At 38.2% G+C, this 21,635-nt stretch overlaps 1 protein-coding gene across 2 annotated transcripts in view; it reads right to left on the bottom strand.

The window, feature by feature from the left end:
• Positions 1-5,357: 5,357 nt before the first annotated feature.
• PAQR8 (progestin and adipoQ receptor family member 8) overlaps positions 5,358-21,635 on the bottom strand; it is a 54,086-nt gene continuing 37,808 nt past the window's right edge. Inside the window, exons 1-2 of one of the 2 annotated variants that reach the window (XM_075341239.1) lie at positions 15,460-15,501; positions 5,358-13,347 (exon numbers count right to left, since the gene is read on the bottom strand). In XM_075341239.1, coding sequence (XP_075197354.1) covers positions 12,237-13,301 — 1,065 coding nt within the window. In that variant the 5' untranslated portion in view covers positions 13,302-13,347; positions 15,460-15,501 and the 3' untranslated portion in view covers positions 5,358-12,236. Of the gene's footprint in view, positions 13,348-15,459; positions 15,502-21,635 lie in introns of those variants that run through there. The other variant, XM_075341238.1, reaches the window with a different exon arrangement.

The following is a 21,635-nucleotide window of genomic DNA, read 5'->3' as shown; positions in this document are numbered from 1 at the left end:
ACCACTAGAGGGAGCTCACTACATACAGATTTATACAGCCATCACTAGGAGGAGCTCACTACATACAGATTATACAGCCACCACTAGAGAGAGCTCACTGCATACAGATTTATACAGCCACCACTAGGAGGCGCTCACTACATACAGATTTATACAGCCACCACTAGAGGGAGCTCACTACATACAGATTTATACAGCCACCACTAGAGGGAGCTCACTACATACAGATTTATACAGCCACCACTAGAGGGAGCTCACTACATACAGATTTATACAGCCACCACTAGAGGGAGCTCACTACATACAGATTTATACAGCCACCACTAGAGGGAGCTCACTACATATAGATTTATACAGTCACCATTAGAGGGAGCTCACTACATACAGATTTATACAGTCACCACTAGAGGGAGCTCACTACATACAGATTTATACAGCCACCACTAGGAGGAGCTCACTACATATAGATTTATACAGTCACCACTAGAGGGAGCTCACTACATACAGATTTATACAGCCACCACTAGAGGGAGCTCACTACATACAGATTTATACAGCCACCACTAGAGGGAGCTCACTACATACAGATTTATACAGCCACCACTAGAGGGAGCTCACTACATACAGTTTAATACTAGCTCTAAAAATCCATTTGGAGTGAGTCCCCCTAGTGGTAATTGGAGTCATATATTTTTTTTTCATTTTTCCTTATAGTAAATAAAGATGCTTCACTTTACAGATATAATACTGTATATTTGAGGTATAATTAAGGAACTCTGTGGGACTCAAGGGCTAGGCTGTGATTTGTTTTCTGGACGCTTTCTGTCAATAAGTCAATTGTTTGGTAACATTCATGACCTTCTTGATCCCACCATACTGGATTCACTCGCTCTATCGTCAGGATCATCCTGTTGTACGTGTTTCCGCTGTGTGTGACCTTCCACAGGCTCTACCCAAAGGAGAAAACGTCTACATTAGCAGCAGTAAAGTTTCCTAGATTTTAATGATCCTAATCTGCATATAATTATAGGGAGCTAAAATAAATTAGGGTGGAACATATTTTTGGGCGCATGAGAGATTTCCACTGTTGATAGTTTCCAGGAATTCCTGTGTGCAGTTTTCTTATGTTTGAAAACCTGAAACCCAGACAGACCCCATAATATTTGATGGGGCGCCATAACTTATGCAACTGATCACTTATTCCACTCATCTGTTCTTTTAGCGGAGCACACAAACTAAATGTAAATGGACATGTGAGCTAATGATGATAATAATAATAATAATAAATAATAATAATAATAATAATAATAATAAAATATTGGAATAATATAAAATTTAAAATTTAGAATAATAATATAAATAATATTAAAATAGTGTTATAATAATACACTAAATATTGTAATATAATAATAATATAAAATATTGGAATAATAATATTATATGAAAATATTGGTTGAATAATATACTAAATATAATAAACTACTGGAAAAATAATATATACTAAATATGTAATAATACAATACAATAATCATAATAATAATAATAATAATGAAATATTGGAATAATAATATAAAATTTAAAATTTAGAATAATAATTTAAATATTATTAAAATAGTGTTATAATAATAATACACTAAATATTGTAATATAATAATAATAATATAAAATATTGGAATAATAATATATCAAAATATTGGTTGAATAATATACTAAATATTATAATAAACTACTGGAAAAATAATATCATATACTAAATATAATGTAATCATACAATACTAAAATAATAATAATAATAATAAAATATACTAAATATTGTATTAAATATGGTAATAATAATAACAATTAGCCATAATAATACAATATTTAAATATTGGTATAATAATAATAAAAATAATAATTTATGCAACTGATCACTTATTTCACTTATCTGTTCCTTTAGCGGAGCACACAAACTATATGTGAATGGACATGTGAGCAGAGCCTTATAAAATAAATAAATATTAAAATATTGGAATAATAATAATACTAATAATACTACTAATAATAATTATATAAAATTAAACATTTGAAATACTATAAATAATATTAAAATATTGTTATAATATACTAAATATTATCATTTTTAAATACTAATAATATAATATACTAAATAATACATAATATATTAATAATTGTATTAAAATATAATAATATAAAATATTTGATTGATAATATAATATCAACATATTATTTTAATAATATACTAAATATTATAATATTAAAATATTTAAAAAATAAACATACTAATAATATATTGGAATAATAATATAATATTAAAATATTGGAATAATAATAATATAATTAATAATATACTATTATAATAGAAAAAAAATATTGGATTAATAATAACTATTATTATTATTATTATTATTATCAGGACATATCTTAAAAAATAATAATTCCCAAATTTGGGATAGGGGAAAATTATCTTAATCACTTAGGGAAAAAAAATAAAATATAATATGGAACATAATATCTGTTTATTTACCCACTATGCGACCTGCTATAAACATATAAAGATTGTAGGGATCATCCCTCCTGGTAAAATGTTTGCAAGCATTAAAATATCGCTTACAGTGAAGCTGATGAAACCCCGTGACCCCCCCTCATCCGCTGTAGGTGATGGCAGAGACAAACTCTGTGTGTACCCTGCAGATTTGGGGTCTTTCCCCTTCCTCTGCTGGGGTGTGTTCTGGTTTTCTCCAGATTTGCTGGTTGGGCTGTTACTGGTGTGATGTAATGACTGTGCTGTTGATGATTCACTATACAGCACTCGCCCTTTCCCCTTCTTCACATTTACTATTCATTGACATTGTACACATTTTTTTCTTAACTTTTTCTCACATTTGTATTTTGGGTCCCCGAAAAAATAATTTTTGCAATTGGATTTCATTAAAAATGTTGCATCTTTTTGGCTTTTTGCAGGCTCCTGATTAGCTACAGAGTGAGGTAACTGAGAATCTGTCAGTGAGCTCATTCTTATCTGTCTTTTTCTGAGCTCTCATGTTTTTTTTTTCTTTTTACTTTTTATTCACACTTGTATTTTGGGCCAAACAAAAATAATTCTTGCAATTGGATTTCATTAACAATTCTGCACCATTGGCTTTTTACTATTTAATGGCATTGTACCCATATTTTTTTTATTACACTTGTATTTTGAACCCAAAACAATAATTTTTGCAATTGGATTTCATTAAAAAATTTTCACCTCTTGGCTTTTTTACAGACTCATGATTGATTGCAGAATGAGTTAACTGAGAATCTGTCAGTGAGCTCATTCTTATCTGTATTTTCTGAACTCTTCTGTGATCTATGACCATATCAAAGTGCAGCTCAACTTTGTTGTGGTCTGTAGTCACATATCTAAAGAGAAGTTCAAAATACAAGAGTTACTGGAGTAATGTTACAACGGTGCTGTATGTTCTGAACCCATCATATGCTGTTGCACTATACCTGTAGCTAATTCGTTCCCCGTCCTCATCCTTCAAGTTTACTATTTAATTCGCTTGTACCCATATTTTTTTTGTTTTTACTTTGTTTCACGTTTGCATTTTGGGCCACAAAATAATCATTTTTGCCATTGGATTTCATTAAAAATTTTGTACATGTTCATTATTGGGTGCAGAATGAGTTAACTGAGAATCTGTCAGTGAGCTCATTCTTATCTTTTTTTTCCTGAGTTCCTCTGTGTTGATCTATGACCATATCAAAGTGCAGCTCAACTTTGTTGTGGTCTGTAGTAACAAATCTGCACAAAGGAGTTAAAAAAAAAAAGATAAAAAAAAAGGTTAGTGACGTAATGTCACAAATGTGCTGCGTGCTCTGAGCCCATCATATGCTGCTGCACTATACCTGCAACTAATTCTTCCCTCCTTTATGTTTACTACTTAATTGGTCTGTACCCATGTTGGTTTTTTTTCTACATATTTTTGACGTTTGTATTTTGGGCCTCAAAAATTAATTCCTGCAATTGGGTTTCATTAATAATTTTGCATCATTGGCTTTTTACTATTTAATGGCGTTTGTACCCATATTTTTTATATTAAACTGTTATTCACGCTTGTATTTTGAGCTGAAAAATTAATTGTTGCAATTAGATTTAATTAAAAATGTTGCACCTTTGGATTTTTCAGGCTCATTATTGGCTGCAGAATGAGTTAACTGAGAATCTGTCAGTGAGCTCATTCTTATGTGTCTTTTTTCTGAGCTCCTCTGTGTTGATGTATGACCATATCAAAGTGCACTTTTAGACCTTTTAGCTTTTTACAGGCTCATTATTGGTAGCAGAAAGAGTTAACTGAGAATCTGTCAGTGAGCTCATTCGTATCTGTTTTTTTTTAGCTCTTCTGTGTTGATGTATGACCATATCAAAGTGCACTTTTAGACCTTTTGGCTTTTTACAGGCTCATTATTGGCTGCAGAATGAGTTAACTGAGAATCTGTCAGTGAGCTCATTTTTAGCTGTCTTTTTTTAGCTACTCTGTGTTGATGTATGACCATATCAAAGTCCACTTTTAGACCTTTTGGCTTTTTACAGGCTCATTATTGGTAGCAGAATGAGTTAACTGAGAATCTGTCAGTGAGCTCATTCTTATGTCTTTTTTCTTAGCTCCTCTGTGTTGATGTATGACCATATCAAAGTCCACTTTTGCACCTTTTAGCTTTTTACAGGCTCATTATTGGCTGCAGAATGAGTTAACTGAGAATCTGTCAGTGAGCTCATTCTTATCTGTCTTTTTCCACCTTTTTAGCTTTTTACAGGCTCATTATTGGCTGCAGAATGAGTTAACTGAGAATCTGTCAGTGAGCTCATTCTTGTGTATTTTTTCTTAGCTCTTCTGTGTTGATGTATGACCATATCAAAGTCCACTTTTAGACCTTTTGGCTTTTTACAGGCTCATTATTGGCTGCAGAATGAGTTAACTGAGAATCTGTCAGTGAGCTCATTCTTATGTGTCTTTTTTCTTAACTCTTCTGTTGATTTATGATCATATCAATGTGAGCTCATTGTTATCTGTATTTTTTTTTAACTCTTCTGTGCTCATCTATGACCATATCAAAGTGCAGCGCACTTTGATGTGGTCTGTAGTCACATATCTGTACAAAGATGTTCTGAAAAAGAAAGATACAAAAAAGTTACCGGCATAATGTCGCAACTAATCTGTGTGCTTTGAGCCAGTCATTTGCTGTAGCACTATAACTGCAGCTGCATGTCCCCCCTATCCCCTCCTTCATGTCTACTATTTAATTGGCTACATGTAATCTATCCACATTAAGTCACTAATGAAAAATTATATTTAAATAATGATAAACACCAGAAGTGTAAAAAGTCTTTATTGTATTTGGTCACCACGTACAAGTTATTCCGAGCGCAAACATCAGACGCAAAACTCAGATTTTCCGTTGGGATCAAGGAATTATTTGAAAAAATATAAGTTATTAAAAAGTATTATCCGACATTCTAGTAGGAGTCGTCACAATATCAGGTTTTGGCCTCTTTATGTCTTAAAACTATTCTGGACACCTTCAGGGGCTTTTTTTTTTTACTTAATTGGGGTAAAAAAAATAGTGTTTCATTAAAAATGTAGCACCTTTTTAACTAGGCTCATTTTTGAATGTAGAATGAGTTAACTAAGAAACCATCAGGGAGCTTGTTATTTTTTTATCCATCTTTTTCTGAGCTCTTCTGTTTTGGCCCATGACCACCTCAAAGGTCAGATCAACTTTGATGTGGTCTATGGTGGTTAAATCAACAGAGAAAAGTTCAGAAAATGACCAAAGCTCACTGAATGATTCTCAGTTAACTCACCCTTCAAACATCAAAAATGCAGGGAAACAAACCAACATTTTTAATGAAACCCAATTGTAATTATACATAATTTTTAGTTCTAAATACATGTATTTAAGTAAAAAAAAGGGGTGCCCCCTGAAGGTGTCCATGTCCTTTAAAGGGATTCTCCTATTTCGACAACCTATTTCCATATGCCACAATAGGCATAACTAGTTGCCAGGAGTCCTGCTCACAGTGCAATGGTTGTTGAAAGTGGACAATCCCTTTAAATTGGACTTTCTAATGATTTGATCATCAATGAGTAAACATAACAATCATAGCTAACATTTAACACTAAAACAATTAGCAAAGTCTATAATTAAAGTCCACAAAGGTTTAATTTCAGGTAATTTCGATAAATGAGAGCCAATATCTTTACTCCTTAATATATAAGTACAGTACCAGGTATTAAAACATGTTTAACATCACACATTGTAAAAACTATAAGGGGTGTAATGGACTAAATATAAGTATATAAGAAGAAAGATGGTCCAAAATATTGTATTGGACCATTACGCCTCCATTCTTGTGCAGTTGTAAGCAAATCTGAACATCAGCTTCCCTAATAGCTTTTTATTCCCTTATTATGAATCAGTAACTTTAGAATCTTATATATTTATAACACTGAGATATTCTTCTGCTTTTATTCAGATTAGACTCCGCCCATGAGGAGCTGATAATGCAATTTCTTCTTTATAAGTGGTGCAAACTTGGGCTGATTATGTACTTTCGCCTTTTATTCAGATTAGACTCTACCTCCAAGGAGCTGACAATGCAATTTCCCCGTTACAATCTTTTATTCAGATTAGACGCCACCCCCGAGGAGCTGATAATGCACTTTCCCCTTTTATTCAGATTAGACTCCACCTCCGAGGAGCTGATAACGCACGTTCCCTTTTATTCAGATTAGACTCCACCTCCGAGGAGCTGATAACGCACTTTCCCCTTTTATTCCGATTAGACTCCACCTCTCAGGAGCTGATAATGCACTTTAACCTTTATAATCTGTTTATTTAGATTAGACTCCGCCCCTGAGGAGCTGATAATGCAATTTCCTCTTTATAAGTGGTGTACACTTGGGCTGATAATGCACTTTCCCCTTTTATTCAGATTAGACTATGCCCCCAATGAGCTGACAATGCAATTTCCCCATTAAAATCTTTTATTCAGATTATTTTCCACCCATGAGGAGCTGATAATGCAATTTCCTCTTTATAAGTGGTGTAAACCTGGGCTGATAATGTACTTTCACCTTTTATTCAGATTAGACTCTGCCTTCAAGGAGCTGACAATGCAATTTCCCTTTACAATCTTTTATTCAGATTAGACTCCACCCCCGAGGAGCTGATAATGCATGTTCCCCTTTTATTCAGATTAGACTCCACCCCCCGAGGAGCTGATAAGGCACTTTCCCCTTTTATTCAGATTAGACTCCACCTCCGAGGAGCTGATAATGCACTTTCACCTTTATAATATGTGTTTATTCAGATTAGGCTCCGCCCCTGAGGAGCTGATAATGCAATTTCACCTTTATAAGTGACGTAAATATGGGCCCGAAGTACAATATCAACCTGCTATAGACCCGGGATGTGTATCTTTTATTTTGGGTTCTTCATATCTTTTTAGGAGATTGGTTGAAAGGCTATAAATGAGTGACATTGATTTAAGTCTTTACCAGAATGAACTGCTCTTTTCTTTTCATTTATGCAATAAGCCACCCCCTACATGTGTGGCTGAAGGTGTATGCGGATATTTTTTGGTTACACATTGGGACCACCATAGGCCCCTGGCATCTGCCTAGTCTTTCCTATTGCCTATAATTGCAATAAATCTGAATATCAGGTTCCCTAAAAGCTTTTTATTCTCATATTATGAATCAGTAACTTTATAATTTTATATATTTATAACACTGAGATATTATTTTTTTTATTCAACTTAGACTCCGCCCCCGAGGAGCTAATAATGCAATTTCCCCTTTATAATCTTTGATTCAGTTTAGACTCCGCCCCCAAGGTGCAATTTCCTCTCTATAAGTGGTGTAAACATGGGCCAGAAGTGTGATATCTGCCTGCTATGGGCACGGAGTGTATAGCTTTTATTTCTTTTGGGTTTTTCATACTTTTTTAGAGGATCGGTTGAAAGGCTATAAATGAGTGACATTAATTTAAGTCTTTACCAGAAGGAACAGATCTTATATTTTCATTTATGCTATAAGTCACCCCCTTTGTGTGTGTCTGAAGGTGTATGCAGATATTTTCTGTTTACACATTGGGACCACCATAGCCTCTTAGCATCTGCCTAGTCTTTCCTATTGCGTATAGTGGCAATAAATCTGAGGGCCCTTAAGCAGTCTTGGTTTTGCTTCTAGAAGCTAAAATGAAGACGAGATGGAAAAGTGTAAATATAGACTTAATATAGGCCAAAATTCTGCCTTCTAGTAGTCATGGAGGGATGCGACCTGAGACGAAGCTCCTAATGGGCGGGGCACTACTGGAGCTAATGAAACCATACTAATATACTTTTTTGTATATCAATTCCTGGTTGGATTTGGACCTGGAATAACCTTGCCATAAACCAGTAGAGCCAACTTTTCTATCCATAGGACACTTCGTTTTACACATGGCTTATTATATTCTGGCTGATATGGAATAAAGTGGCCACTGGCAACATTTGAGGATCCGTAAGCGTTCTTAGGAACCCTTTGGCTTCTAGAAGTTAAAAGGAAGAGGAGATGGAAAAGTGTAAATATAGATTTAATAACTGTCAAAATTCTGCCTTCTAGTAGTCACAGAGGGATGGAACCTGAGACGAAGCTCCTCATGGGCGGAGCCCAATGAAACCATACAGATATACTTTTATTTATATCCATCCCTGGTTGGATTTGGACCCAGAGTGACCTTGTCATAAACCGGCAGAGCCAACTTTTCTATCCATAAGACATTTCGTTTTACACATGGCTTATTATATACTGGCTGATATGGAATAAAGTGACCACTGGCAACATTTGAGGGCCCCTAAGTGGTCTTAGGATCCCTTTGGCTTCTAGAAGTTAAAAGGAAGAGGAGATGGAAAAGTGTAAATGTAGACTTACTATCTGCCAAAATTCTGCCGTCTAGTAGTCACAGAGGGATGGAACCTGAGACAAAGCTCCTCATGGGCGGGGCACTACTGGAGCTAATGAAACCATACAGATATATTTTTATGTATATTCATTCCTGGTTGGATTTGGACCCAGAATAACCTTGCCAGAAACCGGCAGAGCCAACTTTTCTATCCATAAGACACATCGTTTTACACATGGCTTATTATATACTGGCTGATATGGAATAAAGTGGCCACTGGCAACATTTGAGGGCCCCTAAGCGGGCTTAGGAACCCTTTGGCTTCTAGAAGTTAAAATGAAGAGATGGAAAACTGTAAATACAGACTTAATATCTGCCAAAACTCTGCCTTCTAGTAGATACAGAGGGATGCCACCTGAGCTGAAGCTCCTCATGGGCGGAGCCCAATGAAACCATACAGAGTTACTTTTATGTATATCCATCCCTGGTTGGATTTGGACCCAGAATAACCTTGTCATAAACCGGCAGAGCCAACTTCTCTATCCATATGACACATCATCTTACAATTATCAAGCTGTGGACAATTCCTTTAAGTGTCACAGTGTTCAGCTTATGTATTATCACTTATTATATACTGGCTAATACGGAATAAAGTGCGCACTGGCAACATTTGAAGGTCCCGGTCGGCCCGGAGTCTGATGTGCACATCAAGCAAAGGCCGGCCTCATTGCATCTAGTGAATATTTTCCAGTGCAGACTAGACGCCTCCGCCGGCCTCTACTACAATCATTTATATAGGTATTATATTATATAAATATCACATTATTAATGAGTAGACGCAAACATATATATATATAAAAGGCTACAATCGCCAGCACCAGTTCATTACTTCTTAAGACCGTGCTTGAGGAGTATAATGAAAAGTTAGAACGTAAGTAGGTATAGATACTAGGAGGCCCTAATTACCAAAATTGTGGAGCTTGTATCCTTTAAGATGGCCTCAGTCTTTAACCAGATACATCAAATGGTTGCGCCTGGGAGGTATCTCTGTGAGGAGTATGGGAAAAAATATGCAAATTAGCTCCCCTCCAGAAGGAAGAAAGCTGTGTTTCTAGTGCCACCTAGTGGAATAAGTCAATGGACCCTTTAAAGAGGTTGTCCCCTACTTTTACATTGATGGCCTATCCTTAGGATAGGTCATCAATGTCTGATTGACCGGGGTCTAACACCCAGCACCTCCGCCGATCAGATGCTCTCGGTCCCGGTGGTGGTAGTAGGCGGACGGAAATGCTCAGTTCCGGGGTTGATCCGTCTCCTTTTGATTAGAATGGGAAGTGGATGTGCAGTCCCCGGCTTTGGACGCTATCAGAAGATGTGGCAGCTCCGGAACTGAGCATTTCCGGCTGCCTGCTGCCGCCTCCGTCACCGACAACAGCTGATCGGTGGGGGTGCGGGGTGTCGGACCCCTGCCGATCAGACATTGATGACCTATCCTAAGGATAGGCCATCAATGTAAAAGTAGTGGACAACCCTTGATTTGCCCACGAGCGGTGGAAGAAATGACAAGAAAAAGCCAACTCAGACTGTGTTGGCCATCTTGGATATTTTTTTCAGCCATTGATACAGCCAGTGCTTATCATCACCTGAAAAAATCCAACCTAACATGACCGATTGACCTTCTGAATGATGACGAATGTTCGGCCATCAGTTGAAATGAACAATTACTTTACTGATCCAGCCAAAGATCGTTCGGTACGGTCCAAATCGGCCATTTCGGCTGCCTTTTATTTAACACTTATCCAAACCAGTCAGACATTAATGTATAGGGTGGCTACCTCCTTCTGGTGGGGAGCTAATTTACATATGGGGTATACAAAATGTTTCCAATAATTGAACCGTAAGAATTTTCATGGTTACTTTTGGGCCCTTAGAAAGAAGACAAGTCATGGTTGGTCCCATTCCCCTTTTCATCCCTTCCATAATTAGCAAAGAGTATGGATTGGTCCAAGGGTCATGAAAATGGGGAACCAAAAATGATTCCACAGTTTGGTCTTTACTATGGGCCCCCTCTCGGCATTTTACGACCTGAATTTTGCTGGCAAAAGAAAGTCTTGAAAAAGGGTCCAAAACTTTGAGAGGCGTCCAACGTCTAAAAATTATCGTCAAACAACTAAAGTAAGAGATCTCTTCCAGGGATTATATTTCTCCAGCACTGGTTGAAAAAAATTAATCTCTAATTAAAAAAAAAACAACTTCCACCAAAGAAGACAAATATGGCTCCGAAAACCTTTCGAGAGGCATCCAATGTCTAAAAATTATCGTCAAACATCTAACTAAAGTGAGATCTCTTCCAGTGATTACATTTCTCCAGCACTGGTCGAAAAAATTAATCTCGAATTAAAAAAAAAACAACTTCCACCAAAGAAGACAAATATGGCTCCGAAAACCTTTCGAGAGGCATCCAACGTCTAAAAATTATCGTCAAACATCTAACTAAAGTGAGATCTCTTCCAGTGATTACATTTCTCCAGCACTGGTCGAAAAAATTAATCTCGAATTAAAAAAAAACAACTTCCACCAAAGAAGATAAACATGGCTCCGAAAACCTTTTGAGAGGCATCCAACGTCTAAAAATTATCGTCAAACATCTAATTAAAGTAAGAGATCTCTTCCAGTGATTATATTTCTCCAGCACTGGTTGAAAAAAAATAATCTCTAATTAAAAAAAACCCTAAAACCTTCCACCAAAGAAGAAAAACATGGGTCCAAAAACCTTTCGAGAGGAATCCAATGTCTAAAAATTATTGTCAAACATCTACTTAAAATAAGAGATGTTCTCCAGTGATTATATTTCTCCAGCACTGGTCGATAAAAAATAATCTCCCATAAAAGAAAAACCCAAAAACCTTCCACCAAAGAAAAAAAACAAAGGGTCCAAAAACCTTTCGCGAGGCATCCAACGTCAAAAAATTATCGTCAAACATCCAATTATCGTGAGATCTCTTCCAGTGATTACATTTCTCCAGCACTGGTTGAAAAATTAATATAAACCCCCCCCCCCAAAACCTTCCACCAAAGAAGAAAAACAAGTGCAATATTATTATTTTTTCCTTTTGTAGGTCAAGCCCTAATGGTCACCGAGGATGGCCACCATTCATTAGAAAACATCTATACTAGGCTACAACGTGCCCCACATTCAGAGTTGCATCCACACCTAGGTTTTAGTGGTAAATAAATTAGTACACGCTATGTTATTCCTTCCATAACTGGGTAGGATGTGATGTCTACCACGTTCCTCGCGTTCCTCACAAGTCTTTCTTCTCTAATTTTTGCTTAATCTTCTGCCGTAGATAGTAGGCCGTGCTGGCCGTGCAGACAATGAGCAGGAAGAACGAAAGGCAAGAAGCTTGGGTCAAGGTTGGGCCGTACCGGGTGGTAAAATGTTCGTGTCTGGTCCGGTAGTCGAGCAGCACGGCTTCTAGTTGAGAAAGAGTGCACAAACCTAAAAATAAGTGGAATATTTGGTGACCGTGGCCAACAATATCACATCCACCTGGGAAGAATTTTTCCGGAACGGGACAAGAGAAAAAGTAAGAGCTGATAACAAAGAAGAAGATCTGTAGAGAATGGTACCAAACGGCCCTATCGGAGCAGTCTTCCACATGGCAAACGATAATCCGATGGACCACAGGGCTGATGTCCAAGATGTAGGCCAACCCCGCAGGGACCACCTGACAAATCTTCCTCATGACTGGATACGGACGGTTGTATCTATATTTGGCATAGCAGCAACCCACACAGGACATCCACCCAAGTACAGCAGCCCCTGGCAAGAAGAACATCCAGGCTTTGTCATACCAAGCTTGGTGGGAACTGTAGTAGTAATGGGCCAAGGCACTTCCGTACTGGTAAGTGCTGACCCCGACGTAGTCCATGAAGTAGAAAGTGTAATGGGCCAGCTCCGATTTGGACTGGAGCAAGTGTGCAAGGATACTGCATGTGAGATAAGTCAATGAAGCAAGTATATAAAGGACCAGAGGTATGGATAACGCGTCCCAGATGAAGCCTTCAGTCTCCACGAAAGCTCGAAACCTCAAGAGAACGGCCAAGGCCACCAGGAGGTGAGTCCAGACGTTCACAGATTCATTGTGCTTCTGGAAAAGGCTAAGAAAGTAATACTTCCAGTTTTGGTCCGTCGGTCGATATCCGGCCTGAATATAGGGTTCTCTGAAGAGGTTGGGAACATCCTGGTCCTTGACCGTAGAAGGCATCTCCTTGAGAAGACCGCTCTCCAGAAGCTTGGGGAAGCGACGGAGCTGCTGAGCGCTGATGGACAACGTGCTTATACATTCCAGAATGACCGTAGTCATCGCAAAAGGCAAGAATTGGTGAAGCGCCACGTAATCAGATTTCCACCTAAAGTAAAGAAGAAAAAAAACGTAAGAAAAATCAGAAGAAAACATCGAGGAGAAGCAATGATCAAGACAAATCTCCCACCACTGTCTTATTTAATCAGACCTTACATTACGGTCAGGGTCGGAGGAGTCTTTCCGCTCTTTTACATGACTAATTTATCCAGATTATCCAAGGCTTTTAGCTTGTTGTGAGGCTGGAAAATCACGGTACTTATAAAAGGCAATAACAATAAGTATTCATGTATTATTGAGGTCTGAGGAACAACATGCATTACAGCGGGCGAGGCTCCGACTTATCACAATGGATGATCCACTTACATTCATGAAGATCTGTATACATATACCTCAAACAGCCATGAAAAAACAGGCACTGATCATATAATACCGCCATACAGGGCCCTAATAATAGTGCCATAAAGTGCCCACTATGCCATCACTATACAATAAATCAAATTTATATAATACCACCATATAATCACTATACAATAAGGAAAACTATATTGTGCATAAATAATACCGCTATACAATGACTATTCAAGAAATCAAACTGAGTAGTGCCTAAATGATACTGCAATGCAATGACTATACAATAAGCCAAACTATAGTGTGCCTAAATAATTCCACCATACAATGACTATATAATAAATCAAACTGTATAATGCCTAAATAATACCGCCATACAATGACTATACAATAAATCAGACTGTATAGTGCTTAAATAATACTACTATACAATGACTAGACAATAAATCAAACTGTATACTGCCTATATAATACTGCCATACAATAACTATAGAATACTGTATATAAAACTGTATAGTGTTTAAATACCGCCATACAATAAATATACAATAAATCAAATTGTATAGTGCCTAAATAATACCACCATACAATAAATATACAATAAATCAAACTGTATAATGCCTAAATAATACCGCCATACAATGCCTATACAATAAATCAAACTGTATATTGCTTAAATAATACCGCCATACAATGAATATACAATAAATCAAATTGTATAGTGCCTAAATAATACCACCATACAATCACTGTACAATAAGCCAAACTATAGTGTGCCTAAATACTACCACCATACAATGAATATACAATAAATCAGACTGTATAATGCCTAAATAATATCACCATATAAAAAGTTAAACTGTATAGTGCTTAAATAATACCGCCATACAATGAGTATACAACAAATCAAACTGTATGTTGCTTAAATAATACCGCCATATAATCACTGTACAAGAAGCCAAATTATAGTGTGCCTAAATAATACTGCGATACAATGCCTATACAAGAAATCAAACTGTATAGTGCCTAAATAATACCGCCATACTATGCCTATACAATAAATCAAACTGTATAATGCCTAAATAATACCACCATACAAAAAGTTAAACTGTATAGTGCTTAAATAATACCGCCATACAATAAGTTAAACTGTATATTGCTTAAAGAATACTACCATACAAAAAAAGTTAAACTATATAGTGCCTAAATAATACCGCCATACAATGAGTATACAACAAATCAAACTGTATATTGGTTAAATAATACCGCCATATAATCACTGTACAAGAAGTCAAATTATAGTGTGCCTAAATAATACCGCCATACAATGCCTATACAAGAAATCAAACTGTATAGTGCCTAACTTATACCACTATAAAATGACTATACAATAAGTTAAACGATATTGTGACTAAATAATACTGCAAAACATTGCATTTATAAGAAATCAAACAATATAGTGCTTAAATAATACTGCCATACCATCACTATATAATAAATCCAACTATATAGTGCTTAAATAATACTGATAGACAATGCCTATACAAGAAATCAAACCTAAAAAGACTGGACAGAGCTCTGCTACATCTGTCTTAGTAGATGTATCCTGCTCTTCTCCTTCCATCTCTTGAGATGCAGCAGAGCTGAGTTTGTCATGATGTATTGCAATGTTCTATCAATGATTTTACATAGGACTGCAAGTAACACTACTGTAACTAGAGAGTGATCCCATGCACTGTCACCCTAAAGGGTTCAATGACAAACTCAGCTCTGCTACCTCTGTGTCCGCTTCAGTTCTTGGTTGTCTCACCCTTTTCTTTGGAGACGTCTGTCCTCTCGTCTGTCCTCGCAGAGCTCTGCTCTATACTGGTTGTCATAAGCTACATATCAGGAAGCCACCCGCAATAGGGTGTGTGTTGTGCCGCAGCTACACCCTCTCCTCTGTAACCAGGCAGGTCCCGAGTGTGGGTGTCAAAACACAATCAGTGACACATTATGTGTATCTGTCACTTGACTGGGAGCTTTCAGGTCATCCTTGTCCCGTCCTTGTGAACTCTGTGATCCAATTTCTCAAAATCTCTGCTTGCTGTCAATGAATAAAAACAAAAAGTTTGCCTAGAGAACCCAAAACCCCATCCTAAAGACCTCTGATACACTGTAACAAGTTTACAACTTATATTTATCGCTTATCGGCCTGAAAGTGGCTTAACTCCATCTACTTTTACAAAGTTCCACCCCCGCTTACATTTATCTGTCCAAAATGATGCATACTTTTTTAACTACCCCAGCTCTACCTACATTTTATCTGTCCCAAATTAGTAACTCTACCTGCTCCTTTCAACTTTTTAACTAGTTTATCAGTCCAAGAATTATACAACTCCACCCACTTTTTTACTGCCCCACCCACTGCCCCACCCACAGCCCCACCCCTGCTTAAATGTATCTGTCCGAAATGATGTGTCTCCACATATTTTAACTACCCAACCCCTACCTACATTTATCTGTCCAAAATTAGAAACTCCACCTGCTCCTTTTAACTAGTTTATCAGTCCAAGAATTATGCAACTCCACCCACTTTTTCACTGCCCCACCCCTGCTTACATTTCTCTGTCTAAAATTATGTAAGTTTATGATTTGTTTTTGCAAAAGCCAACTATGATTTTGTCAATCTTTTTACCGAGATACATCTGTCAAAAAATTGTAACTCCACCTGTTCTTTTTTAACTTTTTTTTCAGTCGTAGAATTAGGCAACTCCACCCACTTTTTCACTGCACCACCCCCGCTTACATTTATCTGTCCAAAATGGTATACCTCTGCACACTTTTTTTCAACTACCCTGCCCATACTTATATTTATCTGTTCAAAATTAGCAACTCCACCTGCTCCTTTTAACTTTTTTTTTCAGTCCTAGAATTATGCAACTCCACCCACTTTTTCACTGGCCCACCCCCGCTTACATGTATCTCTCCGAAATTATGTGTCTCCGCATATTTTAACTACCCCGCCCCTACCTACATTTATCTGTCCCAAATTAGTAACTCCACCTGCTCCTTTTAACTTTTTAACTACTTTATCAGTCCAAGAATTATGTAACTCCACCCACTTTTTCCACTGCCCCACCCACTGCCCCCCACTTACATTTCTCTGTCCAAAATGATGGACCTCTGCACACTTTTTTAACTGCCCTGCCCCTGCCTGCATTTATCAGTCCCAAATTTGTAACTGCAACTGCTCTTTTTTAACTTATTTTTTCAGTCCTAGAATTAGGCAACTCCACCCACTTTTTCAAAGCCCCTCCCCTGCTTAAATTTATCTGTCCGAAACGATGTGTCTCCGCATATTTTAACTACCCCCCCCCCACCACCTACATTTATCTGTCCAAAATTAGCAACTCCAGGAGCAGGTAACTTTTTAACAAGCTTATCAGTCCAAGAATTATGTAACTCCACTCATTTTTTCACTGCCCCACCCCTGCTTAAATGTCTGTCTAAAATTACGCAAGTTCATGATTTTTTTATGCAATAGCCAACTATGCTTTTGTCAATCTTTTTACTGATTTACAACATGTGTCAAAAATGTACAACTCTACCTACTCTTTTTAAGAAGTTTTTCAGTCCAAGAATTAGGCAACTCCACCCACTTTTTCACTGCTCCACCCCCGCTTACATTTATCTTTCCTAAATGGTATACCTCTGCATACTTTATTTTAACTACCCTGCCCTTACTTACATGTACCTGTCCAAAATTAGTAACTCCACCTGCTCCTTTTAACTTAAATAATTTTTCAGTCCAAGAATTATGCAACTCCTCCCTCTTATTAACTGTCCCACCCCCGCTTACATTTCTCTGTCTAAAATTATGTAAATTCATCATTTTTTTTCAGTAGCCAACTATGCTTTCGTCAATCTTTATACTGATATTTTTCTGTCCGAAATTTGTAACTCCACCTGCTCTTTTTTACTTTTAAACTGTTTTTTTTCAGTCCAATAATTAAGCAACTCCACCCACTTTTTTTCACTGCCCCACCCCTGCTTACATTTTTTTGCCTAAAGTGATAAAAGTTTATGATATCTTTTTTCAATAGCCAACTTTGCTTTAGTCAGTCTTTTCACTTACATAAATCTGTCCAAAATGTGCTCTTTTTAGCTTTTGAACTATTTTTTTCAGTCCAGGAATTAGGCAACTCCACCCACTTTTTTCATTGCCCCACCCCCGCTTACATTTCTTTGTTCAACATGGTGTAATTAAACTTACATCAATCTAGGCAAAATAATGAAATCGTGTAAATCAAGCCAGTATTTTTTAACTAGTTCACTTCCTGCTTACATTTATCAGTTAAAAAAAATGTAACTCCACCTACTTTTTTAATGCCCCACCCCTGCTTACATTTATGTGTTCAAAATTATGTAACCCCACCCACTCTTTCTAACTGCTTGTCTTCCACTTACATTTATCAATCCAAAAATAATGTAAGACTACATGCGCACGCTGCATTTTTTACCGCATTGTTGGTGCAGTTTTGTTTTCAGCAAGTTCTGAGTTTTGACTTCCCAGCAAAGTCTATGAGAATTCAGATTTGCTATACACACATTGCTGTTTTTTGTCTGCTGTTTATTTGTCAAAAGCATGTTCATTATTCTTGTATTTTTGTCACTTTTTGTCACCCATTGAAACCAATGAGGGGATGAAAAACGCACGGAAAAATGCATGCTACCAAATTGTTGTGTTTTGTATGCGTTGTACCTGTTTTTTTGTTACAAAATATGCCGGTCACCCACATTATTCCAGAAGAAATAAATACTGTTCCCTCTCTCTCGATCTGCGGCATGTCACTGCCGTGGTACACGCCGTACTGCGGGGCTCGCAGCTGTGATGTCAGGGGTTCACCCGAGTTCATTCTCTGTCTGCACTCACAGCGGACAGTCATGCTCAATGATGCTTGCAGTGAGAGGACAGGGATGTAACAGAGCTGAAACACTGCGGGTCTTCGTGTGGATTACATCAGACCTGCAGGGGTGTTTGGGGGTTAATAAAGTGGTAAAAGAGGGTGCTGCTTTTTGCATTTTATTCCAAATACATGATTTTTGGGGGGTTTGTGTTTATTTACTTTCACTTAAAGATTAGTGATGGGGGTGTCTCATAGATGACTGCCATCACTAATCTAGAACTTTGTGGCATCGGTGGGGTGCCATTAACTCCCTATTACCCCAATTGCCACAGCACCAGGGCAATGGGAAGAACCGGGTCCAGCGCCAGAATTGGCACATCTTATGAATGCACCACTTCTGGGGCAGCTGTTGGCTACTATTGTTAGACTGGAAAGGGCCAAATAACGATAGCCCTTTCAAAATAATATCAGCCCCCAGTTGGCTGCTGTACTTTGGCTGGCTTTAGGAAAATGGGGGGGACCACTTCATTTTTTTTTTTTTATAAAAATATATCAAATAATTAAAAAAAAAAAAAAAAAAAAGCGCGTGGGATCCCCTCTATTTTTCATAACCAGCTGGATATGAAACACAGGGGGGGACCCCACGTCATTTATTTTTCTAAATAAATCAAATAATTAAAAAAAAAGCATGGGATCTCCTCTATTTTTCATAACCAGCCAAGGTACAGCAGACAGCTGAGGGTTGCAGCCTGTAGCTGCTGCTGTTCCTGTGCTGGATAGGAAAAACAGGAGGGGACCCCAAGTCATTTTTTTACCCCCAAAATTTTTTTAAAAAAATCTGGCCAAGCTAGCTATCAGTCTATCGATCTATTCTTTTATTTCTTTCCTTCTATCTATTCTACACGTTCTTTCTATCGATTCTTTCTATCTATCTATTCTAGCTATCTATCCATTATCCTATCAGAATTTGTTTTGTCCAATATCCTATTACTCCACTCAATCTTTTTTACTTCTTCACCTTAGCTTACATTTATCAAGCTGAAATTATGTAACCCCACCCACTTTTTTTTAATAAAGCCCCACCCCTGCTTATCTTTCTCTGTTCAAAATTAAGGTGATCCAGGCCGCTTTTGAAAGTGATTCAATTCCGGTTAGGCTTTTCTATGGTGAAGCAATGGGCAACCATAGCCTTTATGTACCCTAAGCTTAAAATGGCTGATAACAGAGAACAATAGGTCACTTTTTCCAGGAAAGCAGATACATTTTAGTGTCCCTTTAAGAAGTAACTTCCTCCTATCACTGCAGGTTCATGAAGGTCCCTACAGGAGATACAGGAGTGGTAGTTATAAAAGCAGCAGAGACTGGGTGGAGTGAACATCCTGAGGATTTCCAGAAATAGAAACAGAGTCAATGTACTCAGGAGCGAAAAAAAAGAGACCTGCCAGCAATTTACATGAAGCAATTGCCAGTAAGCGATTGCCCAATAGTGATCTAGTTCTGTATCCTGCAGTACCGGCCCTTTAAGGAGCTGTGGGCTATTTAGCTTTACCATTCAGCAGAAACTGGAAACCCTGGATGAGATCTCCTGTGGGGTCTGCATTGATATCCAGTGGCCACCAAACTTTCCCAGGCTCCTGACTGGCACATAATCCTAGAGAAAGTGATACGGGAGCGAGGATTGTATCACTACTAGGAATATTACATACGCTGAGCGGTGGGGCGTGACGGCAGCATTCCTGGAAAGGATCATAATAGAGGAAGTGATTGTTATAAAGAGCCAAATATTGTGGACATTGGGGGAAATACTCCACTGTTACAATGTAACAATATATTTAAAGGGGAAGTATCATTTCTGAAAACCCTATGGATCTTGCAGATCCATAGGGTTTTCAGAAATGATACTTCCCCTTTAAATGGAGATCCTCTTGCTTGGGTCTCTAAATCAGACTGATTTCAGCTCTGGAGGACTCTGCATGTATTATATGGGTGCACATTTCTTCTGAAAGTATAAACAGCTGGTCAATGGGGTTTCAGTTTCTGGACCACAGGGGGAAAAAAAATCTCTATAAAGTAGATGAACTGCGGCAGATCTTGTATATGGCAATCAGAAAAAGCAGAGCTGCAGTGTAAAGCATGGACGGAAAAATAAAACAGGATGGCATCGACTTGATCGAGATGCGTATTAGTTTGGTTGCCTTAAAGAGGAAGAAACCTGTCAAATATATTACATCAGGTGTGGAAATTTAAAGGGGGGTGCAGCAGAAACCACTCCCTGAATGCAGGACATACTATATTTTAGATTTCGGGGCGGCACGGTGGCTCAGTGGTTAGCACTGCAGTCTTGTGGTGGCTCAGTGGTTAGCACTGCAGTCTTGTGGTGGCTCAGTGGCTAGCACTGCAGTCTTGTGGTGGCTCAGTGGTTAGCACTGCAGTCTTGTGGTGGCTCAGTGGTTAGCACTACAGTCATGTGGTGGCTCAGTGGTTAGCATTGCAGTCTTGTGGTGGCTCAGTGGCTAGCACTGCAGTCTTGTGGTGGCTCAGTGGTTAGCACTGCAGTCTTGTGGTGGCTCAGTGGTTAGCACTGCAGTCTTGTGGTGGCACAGTGGTTAGCACTACAGTCTTGTGGTGGCTCAGTGGTTAGCATTGCAGTCTTGTGGTGGCTCAGTGGCTAGCACTGCAGTCTTGTGGTGGCTCAGTGGTTAGCATTGCAGTCTTGTGGTGGCTCAGTGGCTAGCACTGCAGTCTTGTGGTGGCTCAGTGGTTAGCACTGCAGTCTTGTGGTGGCTCAGTGGCTAGCACTGCAGTCTTGTGGTGGCTCAGTGGTTAGCACTGCAGTCTTGTGGTGGCTCAGTGGTTAGCACTACAGTCTTGTGGTGGCTCAGTGGTTAGCACTGCAGTCTTGTGGTGGCTCAGTGGCTAGCACTGCAGTCTTGTGGTGGCTCAGTGGTTAGCACTGCAGTCTTGTGGTGGCTCAGTGGTTAGCACTGCAGTCTTGTGGTGGCTCAGTGGTTAGCACTGCAGTCTTGTGGTGGCTCAGTGGTTAGCACTACAGTCTTGTGGTGGCTCAGTGGTTAGCACTGCAGTCTTGTGGTGGCTC

Source organism: Anomaloglossus baeobatrachus, chromosome 3 (genome assembly GCF_048569485.1).
Source record: "Anomaloglossus baeobatrachus isolate aAnoBae1 chromosome 3, aAnoBae1.hap1, whole genome shotgun sequence".
NCBI classification, from domain to species: Eukaryota; Metazoa; Chordata; class Amphibia; order Anura; family Aromobatidae; genus Anomaloglossus; species Anomaloglossus baeobatrachus.
This window is presented reverse-complemented; position numbering and strand designations above follow the sequence as displayed.